The sequence below is a fragment of the Scomber japonicus genome, chromosome 19 (assembly GCF_027409825.1).
Source record: "Scomber japonicus isolate fScoJap1 chromosome 19, fScoJap1.pri, whole genome shotgun sequence".
In the NCBI taxonomy this organism is placed as follows: Eukaryota; Metazoa; Chordata; class Actinopteri; order Scombriformes; family Scombridae; genus Scomber; species Scomber japonicus.
In genome coordinates, this window is record NC_070596.1 from 24,262,193 (window position 1) to 24,276,630 (window position 14,438).

At 39.7% G+C, this 14,438-nt stretch overlaps 1 protein-coding gene across 1 annotated transcript in view; it reads left to right on the top strand.

The window, feature by feature from the left end:
• Positions 1-291: 291 nt before the first annotated feature.
• LOC128380042 (netrin receptor UNC5D-like) overlaps positions 292-14,438 on the top strand; it is a 173,901-nt gene continuing 159,754 nt past the window's right edge. The window contains exon 1 of the mRNA XM_053339712.1: positions 292-377. Coding sequence (XP_053195687.1) covers positions 293-377 — 85 coding nt within the window. The 5' untranslated portion in view covers position 292. The remainder of the gene's footprint in view (positions 378-14,438) is intronic.

The window sequence follows — 14,438 nt, forward strand, 5'->3', positions numbered from 1 at the left end:
CTCTCTCTCTCGAAAAAACCGAAAGCGCTGTGTGTAATTATTCCACTCTCTCGCAGCAGAGTGCCGGCTGCTGAAAGCTCCGTGCCACATCGCTCTCCATCGCTCCCCTCCGCACTGCGATTCGGCGAGGTGGCTCTCCTGGCGGACACTAACTAGCCCCCAACTCCCGGACCGAGCGCTCGTCAAGGCACAGGAACCTGTTTGGAGGTGTCTCGACCAGACCACAAATGTGCGGGACCCGCGGCCACTGCCCCCAGACCCGATGGGGAGGGAGACCAGCAGCAGAGCAGTGATGGGACAGTTTTCGGGAGGATGCTGCTTGAGTTTTGGCATCCTCCTGCTTCTTGGTTTGCATGTACCGGCAACGTTAGGAAGAGGTAAGCACAGACACACTCTTTGATGAGCTTAATTTTTGTTTTTTTGGGGGGGTGGAGGGTGAGATGGGGGTGAGGTGGGAGGAGGAGGGTCACAGTCGGTGAGTGTGAAGTCAAGGAAAAAGGTGCGTGTTCCTCGACAGTGTGTTTTGTATCTGTGGTTTTAATTGTTTTTTATAAAAGTGATACTTCAAGTTTATGTGTGTGTGCGTGTGTGTGTGTGTGTGCAGGAACAGTGTGTGTACGCTGCATCAATTATTGAATTTTTCTCAAGTATTATTAAGTTGTTTTTTTTTAGTTATTTCTAATGCGCCTAGCTCTGGCAGAGCAGTATGTGACTGGTGACATTTTCTTAGTGTATTGGTATTTTCTTTTTAAGGTTTGAATTGAGTCGAGTTTGGTTTAAATCACTCTCTAATTAAGCTAATCACACATCCTTAATTGATTGTGCATCACTTGTGCTCAGATAACAGCTAAACTATAAATACACTGCTATAGATAAAATGAGTGCTCTTGTTGCCTTTTGGCATGTTTGAACTGTAATTGAAAGAGGGGAGCATATTAATCCAGTAATGAGTCTCCTTAACCACATGAAACCTTAAAATTGAGAAGTTGATGAAATATCAGTAAAAAATGGGGAAGCTGGTTGCATTGTGTTCACTTGTGCAGCCACAGTACATGCTACTGTTTCACATAAAAGACAATTTGCTTGAGAGCTGTTTTCATGTCCATAAGGTTACATTGACATTAGTTGCTTTGGAAGTTGAGCATTTCTATTATATAAATGAATCAAGCATGTCCAAAAATGTGTGTAACAGTGGATGAAAAAAATGGCTTTGTCTTCTAGGTTTCTGTATCAAATGAAACGATATTGTAAAAACCCTGAATTACACCATTTTTTATTTACCTGATAGCAGTTTGTTTTAGAAGCCTGAGAGACTACAGAGATGTTGATGCACTGTCTAAAAATGTTTCCATTTGGTCAGTAAATTCCTCTGGTGAGTCCATCCTGACCTATTGACATCCGTTTAGCTCACATGGCAGTGTAACAAAGATGCATTTGCAAGTCAATTAGTTAACTAGCCCCAAGGTTTTTCATTTTTGCATCCCAAGTTTTGAAATTAGCTTCAACTTGGAAATTTGCATAGCATAAATATTAGATTAAGCATATGTATCTTCGGGGCAAGTTTGCATGTCGAGATCAGGAGTGTTTTTTGTCATTCTTTCAAAGTCAGTCTGAGAGGCGTTGGGAAATCTGGCTGTGCATTGTATTTACATGATCAGCATTTCCACAGTGGCCACATTTGCTTATAAAGTGTTGCGTTATATATTTGAAAGCAGTGACCCACAGTGCGCTTGGCAGGAAAAACAATAATGTTGTGAATAAAATGTGATTGTGTGTGTAAGATGTAGTTTTTTATAAACTGCATTGGTATATGTTGTTATACAGCTGCGAGGTTCTCTGTCAGGCCGTAAAATAAATATTTATGTTGTGCTATAATATGGCTGTCAACAGTCAAATACTTTATGCAGAAATGAAATGAGATGAAATGGAAAAAGCAGACTACACAAAAAGCTGACTAAATAATGTAAAACAGGCATTCAAGGCTAAGTTATGGAGCATGGTTGAAATATATCATTTCTCGTGTAGACTGTCCTTCAGATGGCAATTTATTTGTCATTCAGTAATCCTGACTTATTTTTTACATCATGTCTCGCATAGATGGGAGCCTATAACCCACCTGCAAGCATACCATTTCAAGCTTAGCACACTGAAAGACTTGAAAATAACAAACTTGCCCCAAAGGAGAAACCCAGAATTGGTGCCTACAGGTGGATTCAGGGAGGAGGCTGATGAAATGTTGAGCAGCAGCATTGAAGTTAACAGAGGAGTTTGCACTGCCATCAGCTAAGAGTTGGCTGTGAGAGAGTCAGCAAGGTGGAGCGCAGCTTGGGTATATATAATAAAGTTTCATATAAGTAGACCATGTCATGAGAGTGTAGTTGCTAATAAATTAAACTTAACAAATGTCTATTAATCCTGGCAGATAATAGTCTCCAACAATTACACAGTTTACTCCTTTCTGAGTAATGTTAGCTAAACTCTTTTAAATTATTCTATATATTTACAACCTATTTAAAGATTTACATCCTTAGTGGGCTAACGTATGGGCTTGGGGGCCACAGATATGATGTGGGAGTTTGAATGCATCCTGAGCCTGACGAAATAAAAGATGGTTGGTTTTGGCCTTTATTGTGGGACTTCTCGACAATAAGAAAAATACAGAGTAATGTCTTTATCTAAGCTCTATATTTGATTTTTTTTATTGAATCAGATGCTTTAATGGTATAAACTAATTAAATAGACTACTTGATTTAAAATATCAATTATATCCTAATAGGCTATTGGGGTAAAGTCGATAAATGCGTCCTCATGGCTGACAATACTGTTCAGCCATGTGACTAGTCAAGCCAGGACTAAGCCACTCTTTTCTACCAATGTGTGAAGCAGGAGGAGAAGTGGGAACCTGCCATTCTACATGACTGTTGTGTGATTAACCCGAGATCATCATACAAGCCATTTTCTTATAAGAAATCCAGACAATGGGTTCAAGGCGAAGGGTGGCACCTGTATACGGCCCTATAAAATCTGTTTTATTTTTTCCCAAATTCCGTGAATTCCGTTTTTTTACCTTTTACTCTTATTTTACTAACTAAAACAGTGTGTTTGTGCAAAACAACAGTTCACCTGACACATAGAAGTCCTTCAGGAACTGCTCGGCTCTGTACTGAGGGGTTAGTGTGGAGTTTTCGAAGTTTTTTTGCCGATGAAGACAGAGCCGTGTTCAGCTGCTTCGCCATGCTTACATTGTTTTGAAGGGGTATGGGCTCAGTGTGTGGAGGGGGCTTGTTGTGCCACCCAGATTTGCTTCCCTTCTTTGCAGTTTTCCCCAGACATACATTCCTCTTCCACACGAAAACAGCATTTCAGTCAAATTATGTCAAATTCCGCGATATTCCGCGTTAAAAATAAATTCCATTTTAATTGGCCAATTCCGCGATTCCGTCCGCGATTTTGTGATTGTGGAAAACATAGGGCCCTACTGGTAGAGGCAGGATGTGATGCAAAAAGTATGTGCTGTCACATAGCCGGTTCATAATTTGGTCATGAACAATCGAGTCTCTTGCTGTTCCTTGAATTTGTCTGAAATGAATATGCATGTCTGCCCTTACCAACAGAAGTGACTGAATCTCATCATCTCTCTGGTTAGAGGTTTTTGTTTCTCTTCTTCTACTCCCTACATGTAACTGGCAGCTTTGCACTAGTCACATGACAGAAACATCATCAACACGCTGTAAAATGACTTGCTGTGGGCTTAATCGGACATTACATGGACTTTGCACTTGGGAGCTAGCAGGGTGAAGTCCTTTTAATTTCCAGTCCAACTGATTTGAACTGTTGTGTTCTCACATCCAGTTCCTCTGGGTAATGTCCAGATAACTTCAGGGATGGAGTGCATGTTATGAAAGGGGCTGTTCAGAAGATTAGGAAGGAAAACCGCCACTCTGGCCTTCCTGCAAGCCAAAGTATCATAGCACTGCGGAAACATACTAGCACTGTAAGATGCTAACACAATGCAAACTTCCATTTCATTTTAGATACTTCGATTTTCCTTTTTATGTTATTAAATATGATAGTGTCTTAGAGGCTTAGGGCTGCAGCCCATGTTGCCCATGTTGCCTCCTACTGCTAAAAAGGCTTCCTAGCTCGAACAAGTGGAAAAGCTCAAGAGAGAAACAGAAACAGAGAGAGCGAGCGAGAGTGGAATAAAGGGCAATGGAGTCATCTCTGCCATGTTTTATTTATCCTAAAAAATGACTGCCAGACTCTTGCTCAAGCTCCAGCTTTGATTTAACTGACATTTCACATGAGATGAATTCACGAGCACAGTTGGGCTGGTATCCAGAGCTGTTTCTATTCTGTAGGAGATCGCACGGTGGTCATATTGCCCAGTTTCACTATTACATTATTCAAAGGGAACCCATTTCTCTATCCAACTCACCCACCCCCCCATCTCCCTCTCCCACCATTTCTCCTCCACATTGAGGGAAACAATCTCAACAGCAGCTAAACAAGTGTAGGAAATATTGCCGACAGTGAAATCAGAAAGCTGTATAATCATAAAACGGAGGAGATAATTGGGAATTAAACATACATACGCTCATTATACTGATAAAACATGATGAGAGTGTGGGTTGGACAGAGCTGCGGTAGTAATCAAGTAGCCATTGTCTTTTTTTTTTCTTTCTGTATGCGATATTGAGACTTTGGAATCTGCTCAATAGATAAGCTTTTGTACATGATATTCCCAGGAGAGATAGGATTGATTGGAACTGAATCCATTTGTTTGCTCCAATAACAAACAAAGCTTTCACTACTGTTGATGTAACCACACATTTCTGTTCATTGTGGGTTTGTGTAGATTATTGGAGGGCCTCTTCTCCCCACTTTGCAATCAAGCTTTTTCATTGTTATACAGCTGCAACAATTAGTCAATTAATCGATAAGTCCAATTGACAGAAAATTAATAACGCTATGTTGATAATTAATTAATTGTTTCAGTCGTTTTTTTTAAGAAACCATCCCCAAATTCTCTTGTTCCAGCTTCTTTAATGTGAATAATTTCTGGTTTCTTAAGTCATAGTAGATATTCAGTAGAGTGAATACTCTTGTGTTGTGGAGTTATTCGATTAATTGAGAGAATAATTGGCAGATTTATCAATAATAACACTAATCATTTGTTGTAGCCTTAGAAATGTGTTCATTTTATGTGGTTTAAAGTAACTGGATGCAGTTTAGACATCAAATTTATTGTATAGAATAAAACATCGTCTTTCATTATATTCAGGCCAAAACGGCTTTATTTCTGTTTCCCTTTTGTACACATTCTGCATGTTGTCTTTGCCCAAATGCTGAAGAATGACAGGCTTTTAAATGTTGTAATTACAGTTGCCTCCTGCAGATTTTCCTCACAGCCTTGAAGCTTTGTGTTCGCCAAGGGCTAGCATTGCTGTCATGTGTGTTCTAATAACACTGAAAGGGAAGCCCTTGGAGATAACTGCCCATCCACAATGCACCATTCAATACCTCACTGGCTAACTCAAGGGCATCGGCTCAAAGGCAAGATTCACACCATATACCATTCACTTCAATGCCAAACAACCCCCCCGCCCCCCCAACACCACCTCTCTTACTCCGTGTAGCACTTTTTGTTTCCTCTAAAGCGATTTTATTTCATAAATACACTGTCCCTTCATCCTTTCTTGTTGTCCACTCCTCCCTCACGATTCCTTTCGGTGTAATTTAGCTTCAGTGGATTGCTGCCGTGACAAATGTTTTGGTTCTGGTATCATTTCTCAACTCAGATGACTGAAGGAGAAAGGAGAGTTAAGCTTGGAGAGGCAGAACGAGGGAGCGGGGCATGTTAGGAAGGAAAAAGCAGAGGGAGACAGATAGGAGGGTTACTATGTAGAATACTTAAGTATCTCATGTTATCAGTAACTGCCACAGCACTTTGTCAGTTACAGGGAGCACCTGTCACTACGCTCCCAGATGAATTAATTTCAAGAGTAATCAAAAACAAATACATATTTAATGGCTTTGGATCAAAGTAGAGGTTCGCTGTTTGTCTCGGTGTGGGTGCTACGATGTTTTGACATGCAGTCATGTGTTTATGCACCAGTTTTAGTGTCAGGTGAGAAAATATGATGAAAGTAAATCACAAACAACACATGTAGAAATCAGTAATAAGATTTTTCATTTTCTTTTTTGTGTTTAGTCACAAAAGATCGTTTTGTGAATGGCAACATCACATCCTAAAAAATTACCTTGAGTATAGACTAAATGACAAAATTGATGTGAAATGTATTGGAAATGCGTAACAAAAATGAATCCATTAAATGTGAATGTGTAATTAGAGTTGGGACTTATTATCTTCATTTTCATTATCTTCATTATGATTTTCATTATTGATCGATCTGCTGATTATTTTCTCAATAATAGTTCACAATAATGATGATAACAATATAATAAACTGTATAGTATGTTTCATGCAAGAAATGCAGCTCAAAGGGCAACAGTAAATAAATTACATGTACCAAGTGCTTAACATAACAAAAAAAAGGAAAGGAAAAGAATGCCATAATTAATGAAACATAAGATGGAGACTAAAACCCACTTAATAATAAGCTAAAAAAATAAAGATGGAATTAGAATACATATAATGTACAAAATCAAATGAAATACTACATTTTAAAAGAAGTGGGACAGTGCCAAAGTGTGAAACATTGTGCAAAAAGAGAGTTTCAGGCTTGTATCAGAAAAGTCTGAGCTAGTTAAAGGCAGATAAGTTTTTTGCGTTCTTTTAAAATTATTTTGTGAGCTGGCTCCCCTGATATCTGTAATTAGTGTGTTCCATAGCTTTGGGGCGTAATTGACAAAGGCTGCATCTTTCAGTTGTTGCTGTGAACCTCCGATAAACCAGCAGCAGATGATTGCAGTGTTCTTGAAGGCAAATGGTGAACAAGGGAGTTAGCAATGTAGCTTGGTCTTAGCCCAGTAAGGGCTTTGTATATAAGGAGGAAGACTTTAAAATATATTCTAAATGTTACAGGAAGCCAGTGCAGAGCAGCTAAAACTGGACTGATATGCTCTCTCCTCTTAGTGCTGGTTAATAGCTGAGCTATGCAGTGTTGAATGAGATGAAGTCATTCAGTGTGTGTGTTTTTGCTTGTTTTTTGCGTTTTTTTTTGTGGAAGACCTAAAAAGTGCATTACTGTAATCAAGTGGAAAAGAAGGTGTGAATCAGTTTTTCATTGTCTTTTTGATTTGAGGTGGAAAAATTGTGTTATCATCACCTTGTTAATGTTGCACCTGAATCTAACACCCAGAGTGCCAAGGTGCCTAAAACACCTCATCTGGCTCCTTTCAATACAAATACAGCAGCAACTCCACTGTGAGCCCCCTCCAGAAGTCCAAGGCCCTCGCCCTATCTCTAAGGCTAAGCCCGGATGATCTCCAGAAGAAACTTATTTTGGCTGCTTCTGTCCATGACCTCATTCTTTAAGTCTCTACCCAGAGCTTGTGACCATAGGTGAGGGTTGGAAACGTAGACCGACTAGTAAACTAAGAGTTTTGCCTTTTCTTCAGCTCTTTCTGCACCACAGCGCTCCGTTACATATGCATTACTGTTGATGCTGCACCGATCTATCTGTCAACTTCATGGTCCAACTGACCCTCATTTATTAATAAGACCCTTTGAACTTCTTCACTTGGGGCAGCGATTCACTCCAAATCCAGAGGGTGCAAAGAACAATGGCCTCATATTTGAAGGTGCTGACTCTCTTCCTGGCTGATTCAATCTGTCTCAGTGCCTGTTACTGGGGATTTCCACCGGGTCAGTCAGCGGCGCGGAACGGCTGCCCCACGGTTTAGTTCCGTCCTCTGCCCGGTGTCAACTCACACCGGGAGCGTTACAGTAGTGGATCGGAACATGCTCTGGGAGAGAAATCTGCCTTTTAAAATGAAGTTGCACTGTTAATACAGTAATTACCGCAGCCCAATCAAATCCAAACGAGTGCCTTTAGTCTACCGTAATTACTGTAGTAGCAGCATAACTAAACAGCCCGATTTTGTTAACTTGCTCAAATTTAGTTGATTGTTTCAGTAGGCTACGTAGCTAGGTGGAGTCTTTATCTGTCTGTTTTATTCGTGTTTGTTGCTGAAATACGATCAGGAGGCTGCATGGGTTGTTTTATTTTGAAAGAGTTTTATTATGCCGATTCTGTGTCTGACTCCCTGTCTGGTGCAATCTGTTCTGTTGAGCTTATCGCGAGATAGAAACAGCTCCATCAAAAATAGAAATGCTGCGGATTGATAGCACTGCAGCGCGGAGAGACGCTGCTGAGACGTTCCCGGTGGAAACACTTTCAGTGATTATAGTGGCACCTATCAGCTCCGGTGACCACGGCACAGCTGTAACGGACCCAGTGGAAATTGGGCTTTAGAGATCACAATGTGTTGAAGGCAACATAATCACATCATCTGCAAAAAGTAGAGAAGCAACGCTGAGGTCCCCAAACTCTCCCTCCAGCTGTGAAAATCACATATGGAATAATTGGCAAGGGGCAACACTGCTGAAGCCCAACATCCAATTAGAACGAGTCTCACCTACTGCCGACATCATGAACATAGCTCCACACACAAGGTGCCTCTGGGGAGACGGTCATAAGCCTTCTCCAAATCCATAAAGCACATGTAGACTGGATGTGTGAACTTACATCACCTTTTGAGTATTCTTGGGAGGGTAAAGAGCTGGTCCATTATTTAGTGACATTTTGGCGCTAACACATACATACTAAGACCAAAGTTTGAATTTTCAGATTTGAATACATATGGAAAACTGTAAAACTTGGCATCACCCTTGCAAGCTTGGAATCTGGTTTGAACCAAAAGTTGGCATCATAAAACACACAGTGATGGTCAGAAATAGGTAATTTGAATACAGTGTACCTGTTGTGTTGCTGATGAGTGGTTTCATTGAAATGTTGGGTGAATTCAAAGCTGTACAGTAAATTGACGAACTCTGTAGCTTTGGAGTCTTTATATTAATATGATGGAAGGATTTCCATAGAAATAGTAGTAAATAGTGGCTGATAAAATGTAATGATGAGCATTGATTCAGCTTGGAGCTCAACAGCATGATATTCAAATGATCGAAATTTACCCAGGTCACATTACACACACACAAACTGTGCAGAGAAAATGGCTGAAATCCCTCTTTCTTTCTTTCCTGTTTTGTCTCACTGACTGATGAAAATTGCATTTGGAGGACAAGCCTTTATCAGTGTTGCTACACTGGTTTTGCTGTTTAGTCAGTTTTCAACTAAAAACATACAATGCAAATTCTTCTCAATTATCAGTTCATTAACCAAAAAGGGATTTGTTTCAGTTGTAGAGTTTCTGTGACAGGAAAGGAGACTGTAGCTGAATGTTGACAAATTTAAGATAACTGAGACAGGTACCAGATGGTCTGTGATTGTTATGATGTGTTTGACTATGCCGCCGGCTGTTTAAACCTGCAGTGTGGAACTTTTACATATAAATGAACGTCCGTTACATTCAAGCCTTTGCCAAACAAGCTCACACTACGCTGATTAAGCCTATCACTGCCAGATAAATCTCTCTGTATTTCACTGCATACAGAATTTTTAAACCTGGTGTCAGGTTTGACATTCCTGTGCTGGCTGGATGAATGCATTCTGTGTTTGCTCTCAAAGCAAAGCATGGGCACTAGAAACTTGCTTCAGCTAAGCTGCCTAACTTATGGTTAGATCTCTGCTAACTTGAATTGGGATAAAATAATTTAATTGTGCAGCTCCTCTAGACTTTCCAAATGTTTCGAACCAATGGATCAAATTCTGATAGTGAGATGCATTTGTGTGAAACTCAAAGTAATTTTCCCACCATTTTATAGCCACATATTGGTCCCTGGATGCTTTTGGTAATGTGGAGCAGAGAGTTGGGTGAGGGTGGTCTGTCCTTCGTGTTTATGCATGCATTCTTGTTTGGGTATGGCACCCCAAGAGCATAGGTTGACACCAAATAGTCTGGATCCAGTGATATTTGGATGAACCCCATCTGGTTTAAAGTGGCCTTTACAGCTCCAAAGATATTGAAATTGTCAATAAACTTTATCCCATTGGTGAGGCACGCAGATGTCAGCCATATATTCAGGCCAAGGAGTCTGCTAAAATATTTGATTCCTTTCCCAAAAGTTGGAATGGGGTTTGAGATGAATACATGTTGCGACTGACAGTTGCTCAGTTTTTCCTGTAGCAGGGAAAAATGTGTTTTTTTTTCCTTTGCAGAATGTCAAAAGACCCAGTGTGGATAATAATCCTCACATTACTTGGATGTGTAAAGAGGATAACTGGCAACACTTCTGTTAGCTCCCTAACAGATGTGTCAGGCATAGTTAGATTTTCAGTCTTTGCTATTCTTCAAAAGCTTTGTCATAGATTCCACAGTCAGAGCAGGGTCTGGCTAATCAGGTGTGGTGTTAGCAATGTTTCTTCTGGTGCTTGGCCTAGCAATGGATTTGGGGCTATTTCATGGGTTTTTATTACTCTTAATGCTAGTGGTGTGATTAGCTTCCCTGGATTCAACATTGTTAGTACTCCTATAGTCCTATGATTGACATTTTGCACAACTTTTTCACATTTTAGAGACCAAATGACGAATGACAAGAAAATAATTGACAGATTAATCGCTAAATAAAATCATCTTTACTTGCAGCTCTCTATGAAACATATCCTATCAGGTCCGCATAAACACTAATCATCAACCATGTCAGCTGTGACATTTTCCTACTCTTGATGGCATGAGACCAGTAAGGTGTGATGATAAATGTTTAGTGAAAGCTAACACAGGAGTGTGCAACCACAGGCACAAACACTGTTTGTTTGAATGCGTGCACCCTCCAAATCGGTGGCATTTCAATATAAGCTGTGATCCCATTTAATGCTCCGGCTCTAGCTTTTGTTTTGTTTTTGTCCTGTTTCTGTCTCATGAATGCAGTATCTGTTGTTAATTGTTAGGAAGCTATTGGAGCTGTTTATCCACTTTCCTTATATCCTTTTGTGAATTCCAGTGAGGATTGCTTTTCCTCTCTCTCCAGCAGAAAAAATCAGATGACACCCCAAGCTACAGAAAACAAGCAGCCTGTCTATATTTCATGCTGTGTCTGTCCTCAAAGGCCATTTGGTGCTTTTGTGAGTGTCAGAGATGCAAGATGGGGTTTAAGAGTCCTTGTTGGCGTATGAAACCTACCTCTCTGTGGTCATGTGTATTCTGTATGCTGTAAAACCAACAAAGCTCTGTCATTCGTAAAATGAAACACCAAGTGGAATCCCACTGGCCTTTGAAGATGCCTTCTGTGTATTTCAGAAGTAATGTTCTGTCCTGCAGACAAAGAGGGACTACTCAGAAACACAACAGCATTTGTCCTTAAGAAGTGCAAACCTAAAACACATCAAACTCAAAGTTGATCTCAGAGATGGCAAAAAATGACGACTTATATGCTTTGTACCAAAGTGAACTTGGGGCAAACAGACTATATTAAAGACTAATGCATTTTCTTTAATCCAGATTTCATGAGTGTATAAAAAACAAATATCAAAGGCAAAACTAATTGTGACGTTGACAAAAATAGCAAGTAAACCCATATATAAACTGCAACTAATTGGTAATTTTTGCATAACTTCATTCCTCAAGAGAAGAGAGATTCTTATTAAACCCAATATATGTTGGATTTAGAGATGACTTTTTTCCCCCCTAGGAGGTAAACTACTATCAGAAAAGTATCTTTGGCAGACAGCAGGATCTGATTTCAAATCACAGAAAACATATAGACATTAAGTTGTAGCCAATAAAAAAGTATGTTTAAAATGAGTGAGAAATTGCTGTTGTGACTGAAAGACATTTTGCCACTGAAATGGGTCCAGTAGAAAATGTTGGCAAGCAAAAAAACTCCTTAAATACAAGATATCATCAGGGAATCATTGTAATTTTCTAAAAACCAAATAGAATAAAATGAATGAATAAAACAAATGAACAAAATACTGTAGAGGTTAATGAGGCTGCTGCACCCTTGTGAATAAACCTGTATTTTCACTTCTTGTTAATGACTTACTTCATACTTAAATTGCATATTAATTAATTGTGACAAAATATATTTATATAAAAATGTTCCCACTGAACACGTACACTACTTAACTGCCTCTATCTCGCCTTCAATACATGATTTCCCTCTGCTGTAGGCATTTCATTTACCGTATGTCCCTTGGAGAGAGCTTTGATAAGAACATTTTAGTGCTTTAGGGTAGAATAACTCTCTTCTTGCTGAGCAGAAAGAATAAACTCCATCGAACAAGAGGGAGGCACATCTGTGTTTGCACCTATTGTCTCTAACTATTTACCTTTGCTGTCTCTTTGTTTTTGTGTTTGTTCAGCAGAGAAAAACACGATTGGTTTGATAAAAGCACACAGCGTTCAATAATCACAAGTTCAACATTCACTAAACAGTCTGTTCAGCTCATCTCCCTCTTTCACTGCTTTGTTGTCCCCTTTGCTGGCCTCCCTCCATCCCCCTCTTAGACCCTTCCAGCCGTGATCAGCCAACACTGGTCAGCTCTCCACTGCTTCCTTGGCCTGTTCCAGCTCTTTACCCTCTTGGCCTGCTCAATAGCAGAATGTCACTCTTCACTTGGAACTGCAGACTTTCTCCCCTATTTTTAACACTCCAGCTCCATCTGACTCCAGCTCTCCCTCAACTCTGTCCACTTGCTCAGACCAGGGTTCATAACGCTAGTGTTTTGTTGTTATTTTTATGCCTAGCTCTTAACAGGAGTCATGCTTCTTGAAGTATGTTCAGCTCATCCTGTTTTTCATAGCAGGCAATCTGGCTGCTTATGCTTTTGATCACATCATTATTTTCATTTCCACCTATTCTAAATGGCTCTGTCCAAAACATGAATGGGTAAATATTTCACTTTCTTCTGAGGTGTATTTATGGATGCATTGGTCCCATTTGTTTAATATGAATCTGAATCTGAATGTGAATCAAAAAATTCTTCTTGCTTCACTAATTGAGATTCTAATGAGAATAAATTACATATTTTAAACCACATAAAAAAGGATCATTTTTATTTACCTTATTCCTGAGATGTGTTGAAGGACTTTCCTCTTGCTAGTTAAATTTCACTTCATACATAAAGTTGTGTATTTTCCTCTGCTCTCTGAGCTCCATTGCAAGGTTATGCATGTGTAACTTTGATGAGGTTCCCCTTCAGCCAAGGACTCCCCTTTGTCATTAAGACAGATAACATCTATTCTGTGCATCGATGTGGGTACATTCATTTAAAGACTTCTTTTGTTTCACCTCACAGACAGCAGAATCAATAAATAGCATTGCCTATTTCTGCTTCATTTCATCTTTGTTGTTTTGGACCAACTCAACCACCGAGCTGGAGACAATGCAGCCTCTACAGAGACAGGACTCTTATATGTGTATACTGTATGTATTATTTAAGAGTTGAAGAAAGACTGCTGGTGTTACTTTATGTTTGTGAGAGGAAGAGCATTTTCCTCTGCAGAGAATAAAACCAACAATTAATTTATCTTAGTGACAAGTATATCCACGTAGCCACAGCCGGAATAGCTTGTGCAGCCATGCCATAGAACTCCACTGTCATCTGAAAGAGCAAAATAAACAACCACACTGTCACACTGTGTGACATATTCCTCTATTGCAAGCAACGCTGAAACATTGCACTCAATTCTGAAACAACTCCATGACACAGCTTGGTGTTAGGCAGACATCATGCTGGTGCACCCTGTTCCATATTTAAACTGCTTTGCTCATTTGACAAGCTTAGAGGAATAAACACATTTCTTCTTGAAATGCTGAGTAAATGGTCTTTCAAAGGAATCTCATTTGATTAACACGAGAATGGTACATGTTGATTCAGAGTTTAAAATGGGACATCTTTTATAACTGGTTACTGGAAATAAGAAAAACAAATAGAATATAGCAACATTTTTCACATACACATGTCATCCACATCAAATGTAGTTGGAATGTATTCAATAAGGCTTTGTACTGAGTGATGTGATCTCTTGTTGTTTGCCATAAATGGGTTTGTAACAGCCACTTTATTGTCAAAAACCACATAAGAAACAGGGGTGAGACACTGCGTATCGGAAGGTTTAGGTATCTACAGTATTTCTGCCGGATGACTCTTGCAATTGTCATCCTGTCTTGGTCTCCAACCAGAGCGTGTACTGACAAGACCCATATTCAAAGCACCGAATTGTAGAAGCATCTGAAATTGAAATGTCAGGTTGAAATGAACATGCCTTGAATTAGAAGTGGAAATAGAAAAGACAAGCTATTGTGCAGCAGCATCTCATGTTGACATTATTCTGTGCATTGAGTTTACTGA